Source organism: Bos indicus x Bos taurus, chromosome 5, assembly GCF_003369695.1.
Source record: "Bos indicus x Bos taurus breed Angus x Brahman F1 hybrid chromosome 5, Bos_hybrid_MaternalHap_v2.0, whole genome shotgun sequence".
Classification (NCBI taxonomy): domain Eukaryota; kingdom Metazoa; phylum Chordata; class Mammalia; order Artiodactyla; family Bovidae; genus Bos; species Bos indicus x Bos taurus.
Genome location: NC_040080.1, coordinates 75419082 through 75443538, shown reverse-complemented (window position 1 = coordinate 75443538; position 24457 = coordinate 75419082). Strand labels below are relative to the sequence as shown.

The 24457-nt window shown below is 40.1% G+C and overlaps 1 protein-coding gene across 2 annotated transcripts in view; it reads left to right on the top strand.

Moving 5' to 3' along the window:
• Window positions 1-6333: 6333 nt before the first annotated feature.
• CPM (carboxypeptidase M) overlaps window positions 6334-24457 on the top strand; it is an 87384-nt gene continuing 69260 nt past the window's right edge. For both annotated transcript variants that reach the window (XM_027542504.1, XM_027542503.1), the window contains exons 1-2: window positions 6334-6420; window positions 6693-6855. In XM_027542504.1, the coding sequence (XP_027398305.1) occupies window positions 6696-6855 (160 nt within the window). In that variant the 5' untranslated portion in view covers window positions 6334-6420; window positions 6693-6695. The remainder of the gene's footprint in view (window positions 6421-6692; window positions 6856-24457) is intronic.

The window sequence follows — 24457 nt, the reverse complement described above, 5'->3', positions numbered from 1 at the left end:
CTCTGATGTTAGCTGTAGGTTTTTTGTAGATAGTCTCTAGTAATTTCAGAACGTTCCCTTCTATTTCTAGTTTACTGAAAGTTTTTAATCAAGAATGAGGTTTGGGTTTTGTCAAATGCTTTTTCTGCATCTATTGATATGGTCATGTGGTATTTCTTTTGTTAGTCTGATGTAATAGGTTACTTTATTCAATTTTCAAATGTTGAACCAGCCTTGTTTACCTGGCATAAATCCAACTTGGTCATGATATATAACTATTTTTATACTTTTTTTGGATTCAACCTGCTAATATTTTGTTGAGGACTTTTGCATCCATGTTCATGAAAGATAACAATCTGTAGTTTTCTTTTCTTGTAATATATTTGTCTGATTTTAATCCTGGCATCATAGAATAAGTTATGAAGTATTCCCTTTGCGTTTATACTCTAAAAGAGATTATGGCAAATTAGTACAAATTCTTCCTTAAATATTTGGTAGAATTCACCAGTGATCCATCTGGGCCTGGTACTTTCTGTTTTTAGAAGGTTATTAGTCATTGATCAATTTCTTTAATAGATATAGACCCAAACTTGTCTTTCATAAAAAAGAAATTTAAATGTTAACTTGTAGAAAACTGGTAAGATGCTAATTTCTTTTAATGTAAGGAGGGCATGGCAACCCACTCCAGTATTCTCGCCTGGAGAATGCCCATGGAGAGAGGAACCTGGCAGGCTACAGTCCAGGGTGTTGCAAAGAGTTGGACACGACTGGGTGACTAAGCACAATTTATTTATTTATTTTTCATTGCACTGGGTCCTTATTGCTGCGCGTGGGCTTTCTCTAGTTGTGGTGAGCAAGCGTTATGCTCTAGTTTTGGTGCTTGGGCTTCTATTTGCAGTGGCTTCTGTTGTTGTGGAACATGGGCTCTAGGGCGAGAGGGCTTCAGTAGTTGTGGTACACAGGCTTAGTTGTCCCAAGGCATGTGGAATCTTCCCAGACCAGGGACTGAATCCATGTCCCCAGGATTAGCAGGTGGATTCTTTACCACTAGACCACCAGGGAAGTCCCAGAGCTAATTTTTTTGTCTAAGAGAGATACAAATATTTTTTGTCCTTTATAGATGAAAATGATTTATACTCTGTAGAGAACATAGCACCAAAGGTTATAGTTTATTCCTCTGCAGGAATTTAATCAGATTTATATCTAGCAATAATTTAGAATGGTTTCAATATTCTTTTTTTCTTACACTGATATATATAAAATATTACTTCCCATATCTTTCTTTGAACCAGCTTTGTTTCCTGCTGACTTCTTCAATAATAAGCTAAAAGAAAAACTTGACCTAGGGCTTCCCTGGTGGCTCAGCGGTGGAGTCCACCTGCCAAGGCAGGAGACACAGGTTCTATTCCTGGTCTGGGAGGATCCCACATGCCGTGAAACAAACGAGGCCTGTGTGCCACAACTACTGAGTCTGTGCTCTAGAGCCTGGGAGCCACGGCTCCTGACCCTGAGTGCCCGGAGCACGTGCTCCGTAACAGAAGCCGCCGCCGAGGTGAGAAGTCCCTGTACTGCAACTAGAGAACAGCTCACGTAGCAAAGAAGACCCGGCACGGCCAAGAATAAATAAATTTAAAAAATTATTAAAAAAAAAAATAAAAACTTGACCTATGTTTACTCTGTATTTTTACTCTGTGTGAGAATTTTTTGAACATTTTGAAATTATACTTTTGACATTTTATCAGAATACAGTTTGGCCAAATATTTAAAACTGCATGTCTAAGAACTGATCCTAAACAAGGATGTGCTCAAAAATTTAGTTCTAAGACCATTTACTGTATAAGGGCAAAATATCAGAAGCAAGTGTGCACCATTAGAGGACTACTTAATGCCTACATTTATTTTCAGAATTGTTGTTACTGGGTAAGTGGAATTTGTAGCTTTTAAATATTTCTTTACCTTGTTCATATTTTCTTGTGACACTTTTGAAAGACGGAAAAAGCAAGATTGAAGGTCACAAAGTCTGGTTTCACCGGTCTGCCCATTCTTGTTGACAATTACTGTGGTATTTAACCCCTGACTATAGTCACTTGTCACCAGGCTTCCCTGGTGGCTTAGTGATAAAGAATATGCCTGCCAATGCAGGAGGCAGGGGTTCCATCCCTGGGTGGGGAAGATCCCCTGGAAAAGGAAATGATAACCCAGTCCAGTATTCTTCCCCAGGAAATCCCATGGACGTAGGAGCCTAGTGGGCTACAGTCCACGGGGTTGCAAAAGAGCTGGACACGACCTAGTGACAACATAAACGACACAAAAAAATAGTCACTATAGTCTTCCCTTCTGCTCTAATTCCTGCCACTATCTTAGGGAATTTCAGAGTCCCATGACAGAATCATCCACCTGCTCCCCGAGCTTTTAAAATTCCTTAATATCCCATTTCCAACGTCCTTCTTAGCTTCTGTAATTCACTCCAAAGAAATTTTAGATCTTGTCTTCACTGAGAATTGTTTATCTCTGACACTTCTGTGCTTTTTGCTTTCAGGTGAAAATGCCTTCATTGTTTTTCTGATGAAAAGAAGTAACACATGTATAACTGCAAATTGTTTTCAGAAAATACAGACAGATTTTAAAAGAAAAATCAGAACCTTGAAACTCAAAGCTTACCACTCTGCAGTTTGTAACCCTTTAAACCTTTTGCTGGGAATAGTTTTGTTTGTTTGTTTGCTTTCCAAAGTGGGAATTGACTATTCACTTACTTTTACAATCTGCTTTTTGCCACTCAATGACTTATCTTTCCAAGCCAATAAATAAAGACCCACATCATTAATATGACTGAAAAATAATTTATTGTAAGGCTTCAAGGAGATCAAACCAGTCCATCCTAAAGGAAATCAGCTCTGAATATACATTGGAAGGACTGATGCTGAAGCTGAAACTCCAATACTTTGGCCATCTCACACAAAGAACTGACTCATTAGAAAAGACCCTGATGGTGAGAAAGATTGAAGGCAGGAGAAGGGGACAACAGAGGATGAGATGTTTGGATGGCATCACTAACTCGATGGACATGAATTTGAGCAAGCTCTGGGAGTTGGTGATGGACAGGGAAGCCTGGCGTGCTGCAGTCCATGGGGTCGCAAAGAGCTGGACACGACTGCGCGACTGAACTGAAGACTATAATATTCTTCATCTAACCCAAGGTGTCTCAATCTCAACACCAGAATTTGGGGTTAGTAAATTCTTTGTTGTGGGAGGCTGTGTTGTCACTGAAGAATGTTTAGCAGCATTCCTGCCCTCTACCCACTAGATGCCAATAGCACTGTCCTCCTCCCCTACCCCAAATCAATCAAATATTTCACACCTATTCCCAAATGTCACCTGTGGCCAGTATCAACCCCCAGTTGAGAACCAGTGATATAATCAACCTGCCATTGTTTGTTTATCTACTTTGTCACAATTGAAAACAGATGCTTTCACAAACTCGGCTCAATGTTATACAGAAGCCTGGATGGGAGGGGAGTTTGGGGAGAATGGATACATGTATATGTATGGGTGAGTCCCTTTGTTGTGAAATTATCACAACATTGTCAATTGGCTATACCCCAATACAAAGTAAAAAGTTAAAAAACAGTGGTGCTTATAAATATCCTAACATATAAACTTAGCTCTTCTCCAAACTACTTCTATAGCTTAAGTTTTTATCAAGGAAGAGCATATTTTAAATTTCGATGTCCATTCCCCAGATTTCCTCCCAGAAATATTGTAGCAATTTAGAATACCATTAAAATAGCAGGAATGTCATTTTTCCAGATCCTGTCCATTTCTAGGTACCATCAATTTTTTAATCTTTCTTGGTGATAAGCAAAACAAAGTATTACTTCGCCCTTCTAAAATGTGTAATTCTTTGATTGCTAAGCAGGATAGTAGCTTTTACTATGTTTATTGACCATTTGTATTACTGCTTTGGTGAACTGCCTATTAATGTCCTTGCCCATTCTTGATTTTGTAAGGGCTATCAATTTTTCCAGTTTGCAATTTTTCTGGTAACCTTTGAGATTTCCTGAATAAAATGTATACATTTTTATGATGTTCAATGATCTGCCTTATTATGGTTTTACCTATAGTGGTGTCGTGCTTAGAAAGATCACCTGTGCTAACTGTAGTGTTTTAGTCTTTCATGCCAACCTTATATACCTCCATATCTTTCACACTCTAACACTAAGCCTTTTTGACCTGTAGACCACTGCAAATAAAATTTGAATGTACATAGGGATCATCTGGAAATCTTATTTAAATGTACGTTCTGATTCAGTAGGTTTGGCGTGAAACAAAGGATTCTGCATTTCCAGCAAACTCCCAGGTGATGTCAATGTTGTCTGGCCATACTTGGAGTGGCTAGGTTCTGGACCTTCAGCCCTCAAATCCCTATTCTCCCTACCTCCTTTCTCTGATTGGCTTTCTCCTGAATTTGCTTCTCTTCCTACCTACTATGAACCCCAAGCACAGCAATTTCAACTATACCTCACTCCTTTGTTTATCTGGAATAAGAACCCTGGCAATTTGCATCCCAGTATGGACCAAGCCATATCTTCTCCAGTCTCCAGCCACGTCACCACTAAAAGAAATCACATAACTGCCACTTGCTTCTGTAACAAATGTATAATTTTTAACGTCAGATCAGAAATCCTTCACTTTGTTTCTTGACAGTTCCCTTTCCCATTCTTTACAGTAATTTTGCCTAAATTTAATCTCCTCAACCCTATTCCACCTCTTTTCAGGCCTCTGACGAATGAATAACAAAGAACTTCTTAAAGTCATACAGTAGAAATAACAGAAGAGTAACTGCTGCATACTTTTTTTTTGAGTCCACTCAGCAGCTCAACAACATAATCATAAGATTTTCCAACTCTTAGAAATTTGGCTTAAAGATTTATGAATTAAACTAGGTTATTCACTTAATAGACATCTCCCAGTTATTTAGGTAAGTATAATTATCATTTCCATCTTACAGACTAGGAAACTAAGGTAGTGAGTTGACACAACCAATGAGTGTCAGAGCAAGGATGGGAACCCAGATTAGATGCTCTTAAACCTCTCTACTCTGCCTCCTGGGAAGGTTCCTAAATGCTTGGTGTATCTATCTATCACCAAGAAGAGTGACTAGCAATTTTCAACTCCGGAAGGCACATTTCATTCACATTCCCAGGCCTCAGAAATTCTGTTTAAGTCGTCTGGGGTAGTGCCCTGGCACTACTCTTTTTAGTCTGTTAAAGGAAAATGTTATCCTAAATCAGTGCTTTTCAAACGTTTACATTTACTGGACCCTTGGCACAAGTCTCCTGTTACCCTGATAGGTAATGTATAACAGGTGTGTGAGGTGTTTGCCCTCCCCACACACCCTCTCAGGTTTTGGTCAAGTCCTTGCTGTCCCTAGTGCAAACACAGACCATTCCATCCTTCCAGAAAGAAGTATTTTTAGGCCCTGAAACTGACCTGGGCAGCGTTGGTGGAGGGAGCGTCGACATTACAATGATGACTCTGATGCCTTCTTACACATGATTCCAGGTTGTCAGTGTTCAATTTAACTTTGATTTAGTCAAACTTCCCTGGTGGCTCAGCTGGTAAAGAATCTGCCCACAGTGAGGGAGACCTACTGGGTTGGGAAAAGCCCTTGGAGACGGCAACGGCTACACACTCCTTTACTCTGGCTTGGAGAATTCCATGGACTGTATAGTGTCCACGGGGTCGCAAAGAGTCGGACACGACTGAACGACTTTCTCTTTCTTTCATACACTATAAATATTTGTCGGAAATTTTCCTGGATTCCACAAGATTCATTTAAAACTTCTGAACACACGTTCTGAAACGCCACGCGACCGCAGGGCTGGGGGCGCCTGGAGCGTCTGAGAGCGTGGCCCTGGCGAGTCGAAGAGCGTAAAAGCCTGCCTGCAGCTGCGGCCGCCCGGTACTTACGGCGCATCGTGGGGCTCCAGGTGAGCCCCGGGCTTGCCGGCCCGCACCGCCCAACGCGAGAAGCCGTCCCAGCCCTTGCTGCAGCTGTTGGGCGGAGCGCCGGGGACCCCTACATCGGACGGAGCGGTGGCCGAGGTGAGGATACTTCCAACCTAGGGCGCCGGCAAAAACTAAGACCACGCAAGGTAACTCGGTTTCGGGAAGCTCTGCCACGCCTCGGCACAAGCCGCCGCGCCCTGGAATCCTCGCGCCGCGTGGGCGCCGGCGGGCTCAGGTGAGAAGCAGGCAGAGGTGCCCGGGTCGCCGGGCTAGACCCCGCCCCGGAGTGCCTCCCGCGGTGTCTGAGTGGGCCAAAGCGACGTCAGTTAGATGTCGAGGGCGGGACCTGAACTCGCCCGCCCCCTGGCCCAGCTATAATGTCTGGTCTCGGCAAGCGGCTGCAGCCAGGCGGTGGTGTGCGCCTGGGCAGGGGTGAGGCCTGGGGCGCGCGGGGTCAGGCGCAGCGGACGTGGGGAGGGGCTGGGTGGGCTACGGGATGGTGGGCACCTGGGGCTGCCGGTGCTCTGGGTACGCTAACTCCTGAAGGTGTTACTTCCAACTTTTACCTCTTTCGGAAGCAGCGAGCTTTAGTGTCGGGAGATCTGATACTAAAGAGCAGAGCGGGAGCTAGTAGCATTCACATTTTCCCTCCAGCCCACCGCCTGCCTTATCTGCTCAGCTTTATTATTTTTATTCATCTCTAGAACATGGACTGCGCCCGCCTCTGGCTAGGGCTGCTAATGCCTGCGGTAGCTGCCCTGGACTTCAGCTACCACCACCAGCCAGAGATGGAAGCGTTTCTGAAGAATGTTGCCCAAAACTACAGTTCTATCACTCACTTACACAGTATCGGGAAATCTGTACAAGGTAGGGCGCGTCTCCTGTACTTTCCAAAACCCCTAGTCCTCACTTTCATTCATCAAATATACCTTAGTTTCCTGTCCCCTTTCTATGAAGCTACTCAGAGGGGCTCCAGGCGAATCCATCACTGTCTCGCGTGTAGATTGTTTCTCCCTTTGTGAGTTGCGTTGCTTTTTGTCAGGGGAGTACTAAGATCTGAATTTTACTAAATGTCTCCGCTGTCATTCGGTGTCATTGAGTGCTTTGCGTGAATGGCGTTCTGATTTTGGATTTTGCAGACAGATTTCTTGGAATGAATATTTTAGCCTTTAGTTTTCTAGATAAACTTTTGCAAAGGAAGTCTGTTTACCCATCTCAAGTTTCCCTTTCTGATGGCTTCTTTAAATATGATTCAGACTGTTAGGATCCTGTCTGCAAGTCTCTTTTAAATTCGAAATAGTTCAGTTCTGTTGGTGAGATTTCTATATCATGTATAATTAGCCCTATGGCTTAAAGTTATGTAAAAAAAAAAAGTGACTCTGGTACTGATTAAAATGCTGTTTTAAAAATTATTCATTGGAATAAGACAATTGCTGAATAATAAGTGTACCATAGCAGTGACTGGTATTGCTCCTAGTATTTTCATGCTCATTATTTAAATACTGTATTTTAATTTGGAAGCCATATATTGAGTATAAACATGTAAATGTATGTTATATTAATTATTTTTTAGTAGATAGGAAAACTGAATCATAGTGAAATGAGTATTTTGCCCAAGAACACCCCAGATCACTAGTGAGTTTTATAACCAGGATTGGCACACAGATCATTCTGCTTCAAGGCTTAAATATTTGGGGGAAAAGACAAATAATTTTACCACGTATTATTAATCTTATATTGGTACTTCCCCCAAAACATACCAGTTGACTAAATATTTAAGTTTTGTCAAGTGTATGTAATTTGGATCTCAACTCTTTTTTTTTTTTTTTTTCCCCCACACCAGAATAATACTTTAACAATCTGCAAATCTGTTCTTTTGGTTTTAAGTCCTGCAAAATGAGTGGTAAATCAAAGATCTGTGCATGAGTCTCTTGGATCTCAACTCTTTATAAGGTGTGTTTCAACCCCAACTGAATTTTAGCTCTGTGTTTTTCAGCCAATTTGGGAGTCTCTTAATCACCATATTCTGAAGTAATCATTTCCCAAAAACTTAAGGCTGTGGTTTATATTGTAAGCAGTGTTCCATAAGTTTGCTTATATGCAATGCAACAGAAAAATCCTAGGCTTGTGTGTAATGGCATCTTTGTTTTTAAACAGCATTGCTAAAGAGTTGGTGCCAGAATTATTCTATATTGCTCTATAATCCAAAATTATAGAGATTGAATGTATGAGAAAGCATATCTTGAATCAGCATACGTATATAGCCTTTTGAAATTGTTTTCCCCTAGGGGTAAAGAAGAGCAACTTTAAAAGATCTCAGAATACTAATTATATCAATAAAGGAAAAACAGAGCACAGCTGACTTGAGTTATTGTTCAGTCATCATTTAAACCACAAGGCAATGTGAATGTTGTTAATTTTTAAGTACTAAGTGAGTTAGCTTTTATTTTTTCAAGCACAAAGTGCTTGTGCAAGAAAATCAGGGACTCTCTCTCAATGTCAACCAGCTATTTTGATCTACCCTGCATGCTGTCAGACTATAGCAATAATGAAAGCCAGCAAGCTTTAATTGTTTTTATCTGTGTGCACTCTTATAGTTAAAGGACTGGGGAATTACCATGTAAAAAATACAATGATGCTAGTTTAGGTCAAAGCTTTGTATTGAGTATGCTCTGAATAATTACTCTGATTAAGATAAGTCCCAAATCTGCTATTGGGTTCCGAGCAGGAGGTTAAACTGTACAGTGGTAACTGGGAGCTGGTTGCCAGGGCATCCTTGTATGGTTGTTGGTACTCTTTTTGCTAGATGGACAGTTCTCCCTGGCCATCTTGCCCTCTGATGTAAGATGCTTACTTAGCAAACATGATTTACCATATGTGTTATTTATTTTTCTTTTTTGTATTATGAACGTGGACAACCTACCTAGAAGGGAAAGTAATATTTCTACCTTGCCAATTTATTTTTAGCTTTTGTAAATGCCTGTCACATGTATTTTCACTGCTGTGATCATGGATTATAGTCTGCTTTCTTTCTCCCAGTTCATATTATTTCATTACGTATTTCTATGAATTGAATGGTTTGCTAGTGTGAATTGGTTGCTATATAATATTTTATGTTGATTATGTTAATTTGTTAGTCATTCGTCTTTGAGCCATCTATATAGTTTCTAGTGGCCTCTGTTATAAAGAGTGATGCCAAAAAAATAAATGTCATGATTAATGGCCTTCTATTATAATTGAGTATTTTTCCAGTTTTTAATTTTGAAATGTTTGAAACCTACACAAAAGCTCTGCACACAACATCATTCATTATTAGAGAAATGCAAATCAAAACCACAATGAGGTACCATCTCACACCAATCAGAATGGCTGTCATCAAAAAGTCTACAAAAAATACTGGAGAGGGTGTGCAGAAAAGGGAACCCTCTTATACTGTTGGTGGGAATGCAAACTGGTACAGCCACTGTGGAGAAGAGTGTGGAGATTAGAACTACTGTATGACCCAGCAATCCCACTGCTGGGCATACACCCTGAGGAAACCAGAATTGAAAGAGACACATGTATCCCAATGTTCATTGCAGCACTATTTACAATAGCTAGGACATGGAAGCAACCTAGATGTCCATCAGCAGATGAATGGATAAGCAAGCTGTGGTACATATACACAATGGAATATTACTCAGCTATAAAAAATAACACATTTGAGTCAACTTTAATGTGGTGGATGAAACTGGAGTCTATTATACAGAGTGAAGCAGGTCAGAAAGAGAAACACAAATACTATATATTAACACATATATTTGGAATTTAGAAAGATGGTAATGACAGTCCTACATACAGTAGGGCAGCAAGAGACACAGATATAAAGAACAGACTTGGGGTCTGTAGGACAAGGAGAGCGTGGGATGATTTGAGAGAATAGTGTTGAAACATATTCTGAAACATATATTGAAAGTATATTACCGTATGTAAAATAGATGACCAGTGCAAATTTGATTCATGAAGCAGGGCACCCAAAGCCAGTGCTCTGGGACAACCCAGGGGGATAGGGGTGGGGAGCGGGTAGAAGTGGGGTTCAGAATGGGGGAACACATTATACCTGTGACTGATTCATGTTGATATATGGCAAAAATCATGACAATGCTGTAATTATCTTCTCCTATCTTTTTAATTATTCCTAAGTCCCTTTGTGGAGTGTGTTTGGCACATATTCAGTGATTTTTATGTTTGTTTAGTGGCTTGAATATTTGCCAAAGGGGTCTTGTGAAGCAAGCCGAAAAGTGTGCCATTTGTGTCCTGCCATCAGATAGCCCCCTTTAAAATACAAATGTATTTGTTGTATCAATAGACTCCCCAGCTTTTCTCTTCACATCCCCTCTGATTAGTTCTAGGACCATTTAAAATAAGATTTCCTACATCTATTCTAAGAATCTTGTCTTTCCTCTTGCTAAGTCTAACCTTTGTCTGAATAAGGAAGGTTGCAAAGGTCAAGGATTAGATAACAATATGTTATAAAGTGCTTTCCACGTATTGGGTGTTTTAATATGTTTTTTAAATCTCAACATCTCAAAGTAGGCATTAACGTCATTTACAGAATGGGTCCAATGAGGTACAGATAAGTCAATTAACTTGCTGAAGATCACACAGCTGACAAGTGTTAGGTCTCAAGCACATCTTTCTCATCAAGGAAGCAGTTCCACATAGATGTGGTTGCATGGAGATTGTGGTAGTTAGTGGAGGGTTTCAGAGTCATGTTTTGGGCACATTTGATCTGAAAATAAAGCTTCTGCCAAGATCCAACACAGTAGTTAGTTGCCACTTGTCTATTGAGCCGTTGAAATGTGACCAGACCAAATTAAGATGAGCTAAAAGTGACTCTGAAGATTTTAATACCAAAAAGTAAAATAGTCCATTAATATTTTATATTGATTCCTTGTTAAAATGTAATGTTTTAAATATATAGGTGAAATAAGACATATTTAAAAATTAACTTCACCTGGTTTTAATTTTGTTAACATGGTTGTGGTTTCTAAAACATTTTAAATTACATATGACTTGCACTGCATTTTGGGCTGTGCTGATCTGGACAGAACTTTGTTATGAGCAATTTTTTTTCTGAGTACAAAAGAAACTCAAGTTCATCTAGACATTTGGGAAGATATAACAAAGCACCAAGAAGAAAATTAAAATCTCACCATCCAAAGGAAACATTTAGTAAACTTAAAAGGCTATATGCCCTTTGTGTCTTTCTCCCCTCCCACTGAGCCAAATGACTTGCTTGCCTGTGCAAACATTTTTCTAAAACTTAACTTTTAATGCCTGCTACGTGTCCTATCAATGGACGTACTATTGTTTGTTTAACTTAGACCCCACTGATGAACACTTAGTTTGTTTCTAAACTTTTCTTGTTGTTAAAAAAAAAAATGGAGGTTCAAAAGGGAGGGGACATATGTATACCAATGGCTGATTCATGTTGATATATGGCAGAAACCAACACAATATTGTAAAGCAATTATCCTTCAATTAAAAATAAATAAAATTTAATGCCATAGAGAACATCTTTGTAGCTAAAACAACTAAAGTTGTCAGAGTGCACACAGGCTTGGTAACCACAAGGCCCAAGTTCAAATTCCAGATTCTCTATTTTGTAGCAGTGTGACCCTGGGTGGTTAGAATACTTCCTGGATCATGGTAAAGTATTACATAAGCACTGCCGTTCAGGATAAGACCTGCTATTGAGGATACATTTCCAAAAAGGAAATTACCAACACTTAAAGCAGTTTTATGTATTTGATACATGTAACCAAACTTATTTCCTAAGAGTGTATTGATTTGATAATTGCACAAGAAATGTATGCTTAACTCTTCTAAATCTTATATCAGTGATAAATCAGGCATTAGTGGCTTTAAAGATTTCTGTAGTATTTGCCAAAGGGTACAGAGTTTGGTCATCAGGATGAATATGTCCTAGGGATCTACTGTACGGTGGAGTGCCTGTAGTTAACAATGTTGTTTACTTTAACATTTGCTAAGAAGGTAGATATGCTGACTGTTTTGATGATGATGATGAAAGATCACTGTACCATGATTTTTTCATGATTGTTTAAAGTATAAAGGAGAATTTACTTCTCGTGCATTTACCTCACGAACTCTCACTGTCCTATATTCATTCAACAGATATTGTATTGAATTTCTCTGCCAGGAATCTTCATAACATTGCATATGCTCAAAAATCTTCCTAGAATTGGCTTAGATTCCAGCCCCAAAGAGGCATGCGCTGCGTTTGCGTATGCAGATCTCTCGTTGTCTACTGCCTTTGACTAGATTTTGACTAGCAATTTACCCTCGGAAAAGAACATTGTATTTAAGACTTTTGCACGACGTTCAGTTTTCTGTCACTCTGTTCATTTCCCAAATGTGATTGGACAGCCAGTTTGCTTGAGATCCTGCATAAAATGCTTTTTGTGATGTAAATATTGACATATTGAGGACTAAATACCAAGAAGACCATTAAAATCTAGGAATTTCAGCTGTAATATACATGTTTGTGATTTCAGATTACATTGAGTTAGCCTTTCCCCTTCTTTAACTTGAAATGTAAGGTCCTTTTCTGAAACATCTTAGGAATATCAGCCTTGTTTTATAACCACTCAGTTTCTTAAAGACACTGCTTTTTTTTTTTTTTCTTACAAGGAAATGATTTAGATTTCCACCATATTTGTAGGATGATATTTGAAGAGGATGAGATAGAATATCCAAAAAATAACAGAATTTTACTCTGCTTCTTGTGTCTAGGAACAATTTTTGTTCCAAATCTCAAATATATCCAAACACCAATACTCTAGGGCCATTTGAAACTTAAAGGATAGTGACAGCCGACATTAATTGAATTTTACTCTTTACCTATAGCACTTTACACATACACCTCACCTAATCACTCTAGCAAGAGTGTGAAATACCATTATTACCCTTCAATTCACATGGGAAGAATTGAGATTGAATGAATCATCCATAGTCAGTAAATGACAGAGTGATTGGAACCAAGTCTGTCTTGCCCAGTAGTGAACCCTTAAAAGCACTTTGCTGAAGAGAAAAGTTTCTCCGGTTACCTTTTCTCTCTTTTTGTCTCTTTCCCCTCCCCCACACATCCTTGCCTCTCCCGTTGCCCCGATCCCTGTGATTCTGAAAAAGTAGACAAGCATACTCTATCATCCAAGGAAAGGCCTGTTTTAAATGTTTTTTGTGCTGAGTGATATTCTGTAGAACTCCTTGACCCCTTTTCAGTATTTGCAGTTTCATCCAAAGCGGTGTGAATTCCATATTTTTGTGTAGACTTAATCTTTTTTCTTTATACCAAAACTGTTTGATTATGAGGCAAAAGGAGAAGGCTGAAGTTCTGGTTTGCACACTTTGTGGACACCCACCCACCTAAATGCCATCTCTGAAGTTGATAATAGTGTTTCTCATTAAGAGCAGTACCGCCCCCTAGGGGGAAAATTTGAAAATTGAGGGACGGTTTAGGCCATAACTTTGAAGTCTTTGGATGGGGGACCTTGCTGATAATGCATCCTCCTGGTGGTGTTAACAAATATACAGAATTGTCATGCATAATGAAAAATCGTCCCCCATACTTTCTAATGTCTTCCATAAGTGAAAGACAAGCTTACCATCATCTGAACCTAAAACTAATTCTTTTATTTACAAATGCAAAATATTTTCCTTCACAATATTAATATGTAACAAACTTTGCAGGAATGTAACTATAGGTAAATTGAGGAAAATTTTATTATGTTTTTCTCTGAACCTGATTTTGAGATTTTTCACATAAAATCCTGACACCAGTGGGCACACAGCTGTATCAGTCTGCATTTGTAATAAATGCCTTCACTGTGAGTCTCAAGAATTGATATAAGCATCTTTTTCATTGTGTCTTTGAGTGGATGGTGCCCAAGTATTTACATATTGATAACATGGTTTATTATAAATTGCTTTCTTTTTTTCCTTGATATATAAATCTTTTTGAAATTACCTAGGCAAATATTTTCTGTGAATTTTATGCCAACACAGTAAATAAAAGAAGAGTTGCGAAATATTGGGTGTGAAAAGAGGCCTCAACTGATAGGGTTTGGAACTGTTGGTCGAAAACCACAGATGCAGAGAGCTGATAAAGGACCCTCTTCAGGTTTGTGTAGCCAGCGTCCCAAAGGTATTTGGTTTCTGTTCTTAACCAAAAAAACTGTGTGTCTGGAGGTAACACTACAGTGACAAATAGAATCTAGAGTTGAGAACTAACTGCTGTTCACCCTGTTTCCTTCCTTTATTTTGTGCATTTAGAGTGTCCCTTTCTCAAAGAATACAAAGTCAGAAAGTAAGATAAGAATATTACAGTAAAAAAAAAAGGAAGTATAGTTGATTTACAATGTTATATTTCAGGTGTACAGCAAAGTGACTTAGTTTATATATACATAAAATATGTGTGTGTGTATATATATTTCAGATTCTTTTCCCTTATAGGTTATTACCAAAAAGTTAAATTTTTAAAGATTATATCAAATACCAACATGCATTTGGGTTAAGGGAAAGAGATTAAATCAGAACTTCCTATCTGGTGATTTAAAGCAATTGGTATTCTTTCTAGCTCTGTAGTCATTCAATGCAATGTAAGATAGTAGTTTGCTGAGAAGGTAGGAAATCCTTATTTGAGTTTGTGTGCAAATAAACAGACATTAAATAAAAAATACAAAAACAGACATAAGTTCCACGTTAAAAAATGTTTTCTCATGCCTGTTTTGTAAGGACTGCTGCATGTCAGATGGTTAAAAAGTGCACATTTTCTGGTCTGTGGCCTTTCACATACATAACTTTATCAAAAGCTCAACTGGAGGTTTAATCTCCATGGCATCACAAAAATGCCACCAACTTCAAACAAGTTGGCTTCAAACTGGCTCCTCAGACTTAGGCTCCTCAGGCTTCTGAACCTCCCCAGAGCTTCCTGAAGATAACAGCCTTCATGGTGGGGTATAAAGGCATTAACAACAGGGTAAACCCTTCAAATATGCAGGCACTGTCACAAAGTCTGGGAGAAGAAAGCAAACCTGCAATCTGTATAAACAAAGAGCTTTCAGGGAGTTGTTTACGCAGTTTTTAAAAATTGCTCTGATAGAAATCTCTGCGGGAACTAGAACCACACTAAGGAGCACGACCACAGTCACCTGAGCTGACAGTCCTCCCGACATGTAACTGAGCGCCCCTTTCCAACAGCGTGCACAGGAGTACTAGGAATGTAGTCAGGTGAATGTTGAGCACACTGCCGCACTTTCGGAGCAGGAATGGGTGTTGGGGACCACTCGATCATTTATTCCGTTGATTGAGCTGAATTCAAAGTGTCATCTCCTCCTGGAAGCGTTTCTTTAGACGCTTGGGCAGAGGTAGACTCTTCCTGAGCATCTTCCAGCCCCTCTGTCTATATTGCACCTGGAGGGCAGGGCTTTTGCTCATCTGTGTATCATAGTCCCAAATATGCGCTGATTGTATGTGACAGGCGCTCTGAGGGTCACAGCTGAAGAGTTTTTCCATGCACTGTAAAGGAAACTTTAATGTAAATACACTTTTATACAGTATAGTATATAGTATGCTATGTGTATGTATATAAGATGTTTATTTTTATGTATACTTTATAGACATTTATGTAGTTACACATACTATATGTAACTTTATGCAACATTATATAGTATGTAGTATGTACCCATAAGTGTCAAGAAAATGAATTGTTTCCTGGCCATGTAAAGTGTTTTGCTCAAACTACAGTAAAATAGTATAACTTGGAGTAGTGGTAATGGAGGACCCACAGTGAGTCACTGGCATGTGGGAGGAGGCAGTAGGGACGTTAGTGTCCTTCGGGCAGTAAGGCGGATAACTGAACTGTTCACTGCCAACCTAAAGGGGTTTTGTCCGCCTCTCCCCTCAGCCCCCCAGACACTAACCAAACATGTGTTGAGAGAGTAAATACAAGAGATACACACACAGACCCCTTTCCATTAAGAAGAGTTTAAGTAAATATCCCTGGTTTTATTTGAACAGTGCAAAAATAATTCAAGTATATTTAGAAAATGTAAAAAAAAGAGAAAGGACCTCTCCACCCGCCGCCCCGCTCCCCGCCACACACACACAAATGTTAAGCAGGTACTTGGAATCTCTTAATGTTAAGAGTCTTTTTTTTCCTTCCAAACTCAGCAATGCTTTACAGATTTAAGATGTACAGGTTTTGGAAATACAGAGGTCAACAGATTGAAGGTTGAAAGCATCTTTGATTTTTTAATCCCTATTAAATATTCATTCTCTTGTTCATTGGTAACTCAGTCAAGCCCGTCCATTAAAATTCTTTTACAGGGCCTGTTTACTCTTGTGAAAGTAAACAGCATGGAAAGTGGGGATGTGTGGAGAGTATAGATCATTTTAACATGGAGCACTTCCACAGAAGTTTCCCCATTATTTTAATAATTAAATATATTTGCACCTTGGTAATAATACTGGAGAAGGCAATGGCACCCCACTCTGGTACTCTTGCCTGGAAAATCCCATGGACAGAGGAGCCTGGTGGGCTCTAGTCCATGGGGTCGCTAAGAGTCAGACACGACTGAGCGACTTCCCTTTTACTTTTCACTTTCATGCATTGGAGAAGGCAATGGCACCCCACTCCGGTACTCTTGCCTGGAGAATCCCAGGGATGGGGGAGCCTGGTGGGCTGCCGTCTGTGGGGTCGCACAGAGTCGGACACGACTGCAGCACCCTTTATATTATATTTATAATAATACCAAATGGCAACCCACTCCAGTATTCTTGCCTGGAGAATCCCATGGACAGAGGAATCTCGAGGGCTATAGTCCATGGGGTCGCAAGAGTCAGACAACAACTTGGCAACTAAACCAGCAAACCACCACGGATAATACCAAATGTGTGTGGAGTTAAAGCTGAGATGCAGGTTGCTCAGTTGAGGAACACACTTACTCTTATAGACTGAATAATCTTGCTGTCCTAGAGATAAGCCTGGCAGGGTTATCATTTGTTACCAGTAAATTCCTTTCTGTTTATGAAAAAAACAGACAAATTTGGAAATACCACATTCTAGCCTTAACAAGCATTTAGTTGGGCCTGGTCATCTTCTGAGTTTTAGGAACGTATACTTCTAAATGTACAGACTGTGTCTTCAGATTCAGCAGCACGCTCTAGCTCACAGTGTAGGGGTAGGCAGAGAGAGAGGAGGTTTTGAGGGTAGAGGAGTCTGCTGTATTCCAAGAACAGAAACGAGGCCAGTGGCGCTGGAGCACAGCGAGCAGGGGGAGAATAGTAGTGGGCGTGGCTGGAGAGGGGTGCAGGGGACAGTCCATAGAGTGCCCGGCACATGAATTCAAAGAAGGAGAGCTTGAATGCTCTTCTGATAATAACAGGAAACTACTGAACAGTTTTAATCAAAATGATGTCATCTGATGTGGGTTTAGAAAAATTGTGACTTCGGCTGCTGTTGCTGTGGTTGAGTCGCTAAGTCGTGTCTGACTCTTTGCAACCCTGTGAACTAGAGCACGCCAGCCTTCCCTGTCTTTCACTATCTCCTGGAGTTTGCTCAGATTCATATCCGTTGAGTCAGTGGTGCTATCTAACCATCTCGTCCTCTGCTGCTGTCTGATGAGTAGAGAGTTAATTAGAAAGGGGAAAGTATAGACGGAGGGAAAATAATTCAGTTATAATAATCCAGGCACTGGTTAACGGTGGTGTTTTGGATGAAGATGCTGTATTAGAAATGGAGAGAAGTGGAGGGATTAGAGATTTGCTTTGGAAATAAAACCAACAATACTTGCTAATGGATTGGAAGAGAGTGGGCAGGGATCAGGGAACAATAAAAGATCCAGGATGACTTTCAGGTTTCCAGCTTGGGCAGCTAAGTGTCTAAGGTATTATTTACCAAGGTAGAAAACACTAGAAAAGGACAAGTTTTGGTTGAAACAAAGAGCTCTGATTTAGACAGATTTTAGAAATTTGAAATCCTTAAAAGATATCCAGTGGGAATGTCCAGTAGACAGATGTATAGGTGGAGTTTGGAGGAAAGTTTTGACTATAGAAATAAACTTAAGAGTCATCAACATGTAGATGGCATTGAAACCTATGTGATTAAAAAAAAAATCTAACGAGAATAGAGATAAAAGAGGGCCAGAATAGAGCTGTAGGATACTGTAATCTTTTGAGTCTGATAGAGATAGAAGCCAGCAAAGGAGATAGGAAAAAAATCAGCAATGAAGTAGGAAAAAGATGAAAAGCAGTATCATAGACATCTCGAAAGGGCAGCAGTTCAAGAAGTAGAAGTTGGGGTCCCATGACCACCCACTAGTAAATTGCCAAAGGACCCGTGACTCTACAAAGTCATATTCATAGCCAGGATTAATGAAGCAAAAGACACAGTGCAGGCACAGCAGAATAATGATACATTTTGCCTGGAGAATCCCAGGGATGGGGGAGCCTGGTGGGCTGCTGTCTATGGGGTTGTGCAGAGTCGGACACGACTGAAGTGACTTAGCAGCAGCAGCAGCAGCAGCAAAAACTACAGAAGTCAGCATGGGCTTACCTGTTCTCAGTGAGGGTTGCACAGATGCATGCTTCTCTCCAACCTGAAGTCTGTCTCCACTCACAGAAGCCCACTCGAGTCTTGGAGGCCCAGAGTTCTTCACAGGAGCTGGTCACATGACTATCGTGACCAGCCAGGACACATACCCACACTAAATACCAGGTACCCATTATGAATACTACTGTTTACTTTAAACAAATGCTTTAGGCTGGTATATACTGACCCTTTGTCTTGCGGGTACAGAATAGCATCATTAATTAGAGAACATTGAAAGAGTAGTGCTCAGAATTTGGTTAAGGGCATTATGATGAGTTTAAGTATTCTAGAGATAAGCACGGAGAAGGCAATGGCACCCCACTCCAGTACTCTTGCCTGGAAAATCCCATGGACAGAGGAGCCTGGTGGGCTGCCGTCTCTGTGGTCACACAGAGTCAGACACAACTGAAGCGACTTAGCAGCAGCAGCCGAGATAAGCAAGGAGGGAGTAAAACAGACCAGCTATGTTAATTCTTTCCTTGCAGAGGTCCTGGCCAACCATGTTGGATGCAGTTATAAGTGAAGTCTGATAGCCATAAAGTTAAGTGATAGATCCCAAAGTTGCGTTAGTTAATCTATATCTCTGGACAGATTCATTCAATTTATTCAGCAAACGTGTACCAAATGCTTAATATAGTTTGTGACATGTGCTGGCATAAAAATATAGAGGTAAGAAGTCAAATGTGTCCCCTGCCCTGATGGAGCTGATGATCTGAGACGTTCATGGGAAGGAAGAGACATCCTAATGAATGCAGATGGGATTCACCTTGGGGGACTCGATGGCAGGGGAACTGAGGGATAGAAGTGAGTTAGGTGAAAGGTGGAAGTTAAGGCCATAAATAGTGTGTTCAAAGGTCTGGTGGTGAAGGGGCATATGGACCCTGTGGAGCAAAAGTTGAATGTGGCTGGAGAGGAGAGCACGAAGGGGCGAGAGGAGGCAAGACGGGCAGATTGTGGAAGACCTAGCCTACCTTGTGAAAGACTTCATGCTTCACTCAGAGAGAGTCATCATCATCCTATGGACTCCTGCCTGATAGGTTTGCTTTCTTAAGCAGAAAATTTCTGATTATTTTACAGTTCATTTTGCATTATGATAAAGATTCTTTTTAAGAAGTAAAGTGCAACAGCCATGTCTGGAATAAGAAAAATAGTGAGAAAATAGAAACACGCCAATAAACCAGAGCACCAACAAAGCATAATATTAAATCTACAAAAATAAGAATAGTTCATCAGAATTAATCAGCATAAAGGGTTCTGATTTAAGTACCATATTTGGGCCTGATTATTCATTTAAATCTAAAAGATCATTTATTTTTAATCATACAACTTAGCTAGAAGCATTTTAATGATGCATTGCACATTGTGTCTTTTTTGCCCTCACAGAGTACAGATCACACAAAGATTTTTTTTTTAATCAGTCATTTTGGAGACAAATTATAGTTATGCCAGACTTATATACCGAAAGTATTTAATAATAATTAAATCTAGAATTCAGAGAGATATGTTAGAGTACCTAGGAATAGATGCTTAAAATTTTTTTCCCAACTGTATTGAGATATAATTGGTGTATAATTTTATGTAAGTTTGAAATTTGAAACACATGTACTATAAAATCAGAAAAAGATTAGTTAACATCTCCTCCTCCTCACGTCTATACTATGTTGTTTTGGTGGTGGTGAGAATATTTAAGTCTGGTCATTCGATCAGCAACTTCATATAATACAGTATTGTTCACTATAGTCACTGTGTGTTAGTCACTGACTTGTGTCTGACTCTTTTTTCAACCCCATGTGACTGTAACCCACCAGGTTCCTCTGTCCATGGAATTTTCCAGGCAAGAATACTGGAGTGGGTTGCCATTTCCTACTCCAGGGGATCTTCCTGACCCAAGGATTGAACCCAGATCTCCTGTATTGCACACGGATTCTTTATTGCTGAGCCATCGGAAAAGCCTGTAGTCATTGTACTGTCTGTTAAGTCCCCAGAATTTATAACTGGAAGTTTGTTTCCCTTGATCAACACCTCCCCATTTCCCCTGCTTCCCAGCCTCTGGCAACCACCAATCCACTCTGTTTCTGTGAGTCCAGCTTTTTCAGATTCCACATATAAGTCAGATCATAGCTGTGTCTTAGTTCACTTAGCATAATGCCCTCATTTCCTCCATGCTGTCACAGGTGGCAAGATTTCCTTCTCTTTTATGGCTGAATAAAATTCCGTTCTATGTGCATACCACATTTTCTCTATCATTCATCCATCTGTGGACGTTTAAGTTGTTTCCATGTTTTGGCTATTATGACTACTACTGTTTGAACTTGGGGGTGAAGATACCTCTTGGAGATACTGATTCTGTTTCCTTCAAGTAAATACCCAGAAGTGGAATTGCTGGGTGATATGGTAGTTATTGGGGCTTCCCTGTGGCTCAGACAGTAAAGAATCTACCTGCAGTGCAGGAGACCTGGGTTCAGTCCCTGGCTCAGGAAGACCCCCTGAAGAAGGGAATGGCAACCCACTCCAGTGTTCTTGCCTGGAGAATCCCCACGAACAGAGGAGCCTGGCAGGCTACAGCCCATGGGGTCACAAAAGAGTTGGACATGACTGAGTGAGTAACACTTTCACTTTACTTTTTCTTCATGGTAGATATAATTTTAATTTGGGGGGTGGGGAGGGGAAATTCCATACCATTTTTTATAGTGGCTGTACCAAGGTATGTGCCTACCAACCACGCACAAGATAGAAACACTTTCTATTTATATATATACATATATATATAATATATATGTATATAACTCATGGAGTTATCATGAAATATAGTTGACCCTTGAATATCATGAGCTTGAACTGCGTGGGTCCACTGTGGATTTTTTTTTTTTAACAGTAAATACTACCAACTACATGATCTGCAGTTGGTTGAATCCTCTAAGGAGCCACAGATACAAAGGACTGACTAAATTACAAAGAAGACTTTTGATTGTTCAGAGGCTTGGCACCCCTGACCCCTGTGTTGTTTTAGAGTCAACTCTACAACCACTCAAACTTTTCAAGTGTTGTGTAGCAGCACAGAGAGGGAACTTAATCTTGGTCTCATTTTCTAGCAAGTTATTGAGTAGGAACAGCAAGGGTGAGAAAATGCAAGACATGCAGCTGCTGTTTACTACATACCTGTCATGTGCCAGGCACTCTGCTAGGCCCTTTGCAGATTTTCCTCACTTAAGCTATACAAAAGCTCTAAGTTATTTACATGCCTGTCTTAGAGCTGAGAACAAACAGATTCCATAGATGAAGGAACTGATCCAAAATTGTGTCTTGGTAACTGATAGATTTGGGTTAATAATCCAAATGTGTCTTCCAGTAATTCATTTATATACTCAGTCAACAATTGATTTATTGCCCTCCTGTTGTCTATCAGAACCTTGGTGGGAGGCTGCAAAGAACCTGGACCTTTCTCTTTAGGAACTAGGGCCGGGGCCTTACACCTAGTCACCTTAATAGGAAAAGTACCATGCTGCTGCTGCTGCTAAGTCACATCAGTAGTGTCCGACCCTGTGCGACCCCATAGATGGCAGCCCACCAGGCTCCCCCGTCCCTGGGATTCTCCAGGCAAGAACACTGGAGTGGGTTGCCATTTCCTTCTCCAATGCATGAAAGTGAAAAGTCAAAGTGAAGTCTCTCAGTCGTGTCCAACTCTTAGCGACCTCATGGACTGTAGCCTACCAGGCTCCTCCGTCCATGGGATTTTCCAGGCAAGAGTAGTGGAGTGGGGTGCCATTGCCTTCTCTGGAAAAGTACCATAACAGGGCTGTAAATGTTGAAAGGCCTGGTATCCAGGGTGCTTGGGAAAGTCGAGAAAGGTTTATCAGGGAAGCTGATAATTGGACAAAGCTTTGACTATTCCCAGGCAGACAGGTGACAGGGTAGGAATTCTTGGTAAAATGAATGGAGAAAACAGACTGGAGTAAGGGGTAGGGTGAGAGTGTACTGCAAGCAGCATCTGGGGCACTGAATGCTGCCCTCATACACAGTGAAGGATAAAGAATTGACGGTGGTTTCCTGGGTTTTTTTCTTTTTAAATTAATTTTTATTGGAGTATAGTTGCTTTACAATGTTGTGTTAGTTTCTGCTCTACAGCAAAGTGAATCAGGTCTATGTATACACATATTCCCTCTTTTTTGGATTTGCTTCCCATTTGGGTCACCACAGAGCACTGAGTAGAGTTCCCTGTGCTAATACGTTGGTATAAAAGTAATTGCAGTTCAGACCATGAATTTTAAATCATCATAAGTAGGCTCGAACACATCTTTATTAATCAAAATAGGAACCATTACAATCAGTACATTTTTGCCAATGAGAAATAAGTTTGTTTATTCCTATAGCATAAAAATCCATGCTTTTGGATTCCATAAACTCTTAGAAAGCATTTTCTGACTCCTGCTGGTTGTGATATTGTTTCCCTGCAAAAAGTTGTTGAGATGCTCGAAGAAGTGTGTAGTTATTTGGTGAGAGGTCAGATGAATACAGCAGATGAGGCAAAACTTCATAACCCAATTCATTCAACTTTTGAAGCGCTGGTTGTAAGACATGCAGTTTGGCCTTGTGGAGAAGAATTGGGCCCTTTCTGTTGACCAGTGACAGCTACAGGCATTGCAGTTTTCGATGCATCTCATCAATTTGCTGAGCATACTTCTCAGATGTAATGATTTCACCAGGATTCAAAAAGCTGTAGGGGATCAGACCAGCAGCAGACCACGAAACAGTGACCATGACCTTTTTTGGTACAAGTTTGGCTTTGGGAAGTGCTTTGGAGCTTCTTCTTGGTCCAGCCATTGAGCTGGTAATCACTAGTTGTCATACATTCCACTGTTCGTTATATATCACAATCCAATCTAAAACTGGTTCATTGTTGTGAGGAATAAGAGAAGATGACACTTCAAAAGGATGATTTTTTTTGATTTGTGGTCAGCTCATGAAGCACCACTTATCAAGCTTTTTCACCTTTCCAATGTACTTCAAATGCCATACAGCCATAGAATGGTCGACGTTGAGTTCTTCAGTATCTTCTCATATAGTTGGGAGAGGATCGGCTTCAATGATCCTCTCTATTGGTTGCTGTCAACTTCCGATGACCAGCCACTATGCACCTCATCTTCAAAGCTCTCGTCTCTCTGCAGACTTCTTGACCAACCACTGCACTGTACATTCGTTAGCAGTTCCTGGATCAAATACATTGTTAATGTTGTGAGTTGTCTCCACTGCTCTATGACCCATTTTGAACTCGTTTTGAAAAAAAAAAATCTCTTGAATTTGCTTTTTGTCTAACATCATTTCAATAGTCTAAAATAAATATAAAATAGAAAGTAATAAGTCCTTAGCAAAAAAATCAGAAAATGAGAAATGTGCATGAAAATACTATATGGCATAACCACATTACGCTTAAGAATGTATTCCAGGGACTTCCCTGGTGGTCCAGTGGCTAAGACTCTGTGCTCCCAATGCAGGGGGCCTGGGTTCGATCCCTAGACAAGGAGCTAGATCCCACATGCAGCAACTAAAACCCAGTGCAGCCAAATTAAAATAAATAAATGATTAAAAAAAAAAAAACGTATTCTAATATTTAACAGCAAATTTCAACAATGCAAAACTGCAATTACTTTTACACCAACTTAATATATAGTAGGTTCTCATTAATTACCTATTTTATGCATAGCAATGTGTTTATGTAGAACTGATGATGGTTTCTAATATGTCTTAGCACCTAGGGTATCTTAGTTTGTGCTCACTGGAAAATACAAAGTTTTAGGAAGGTTGTGTCTTTGTGAGTTG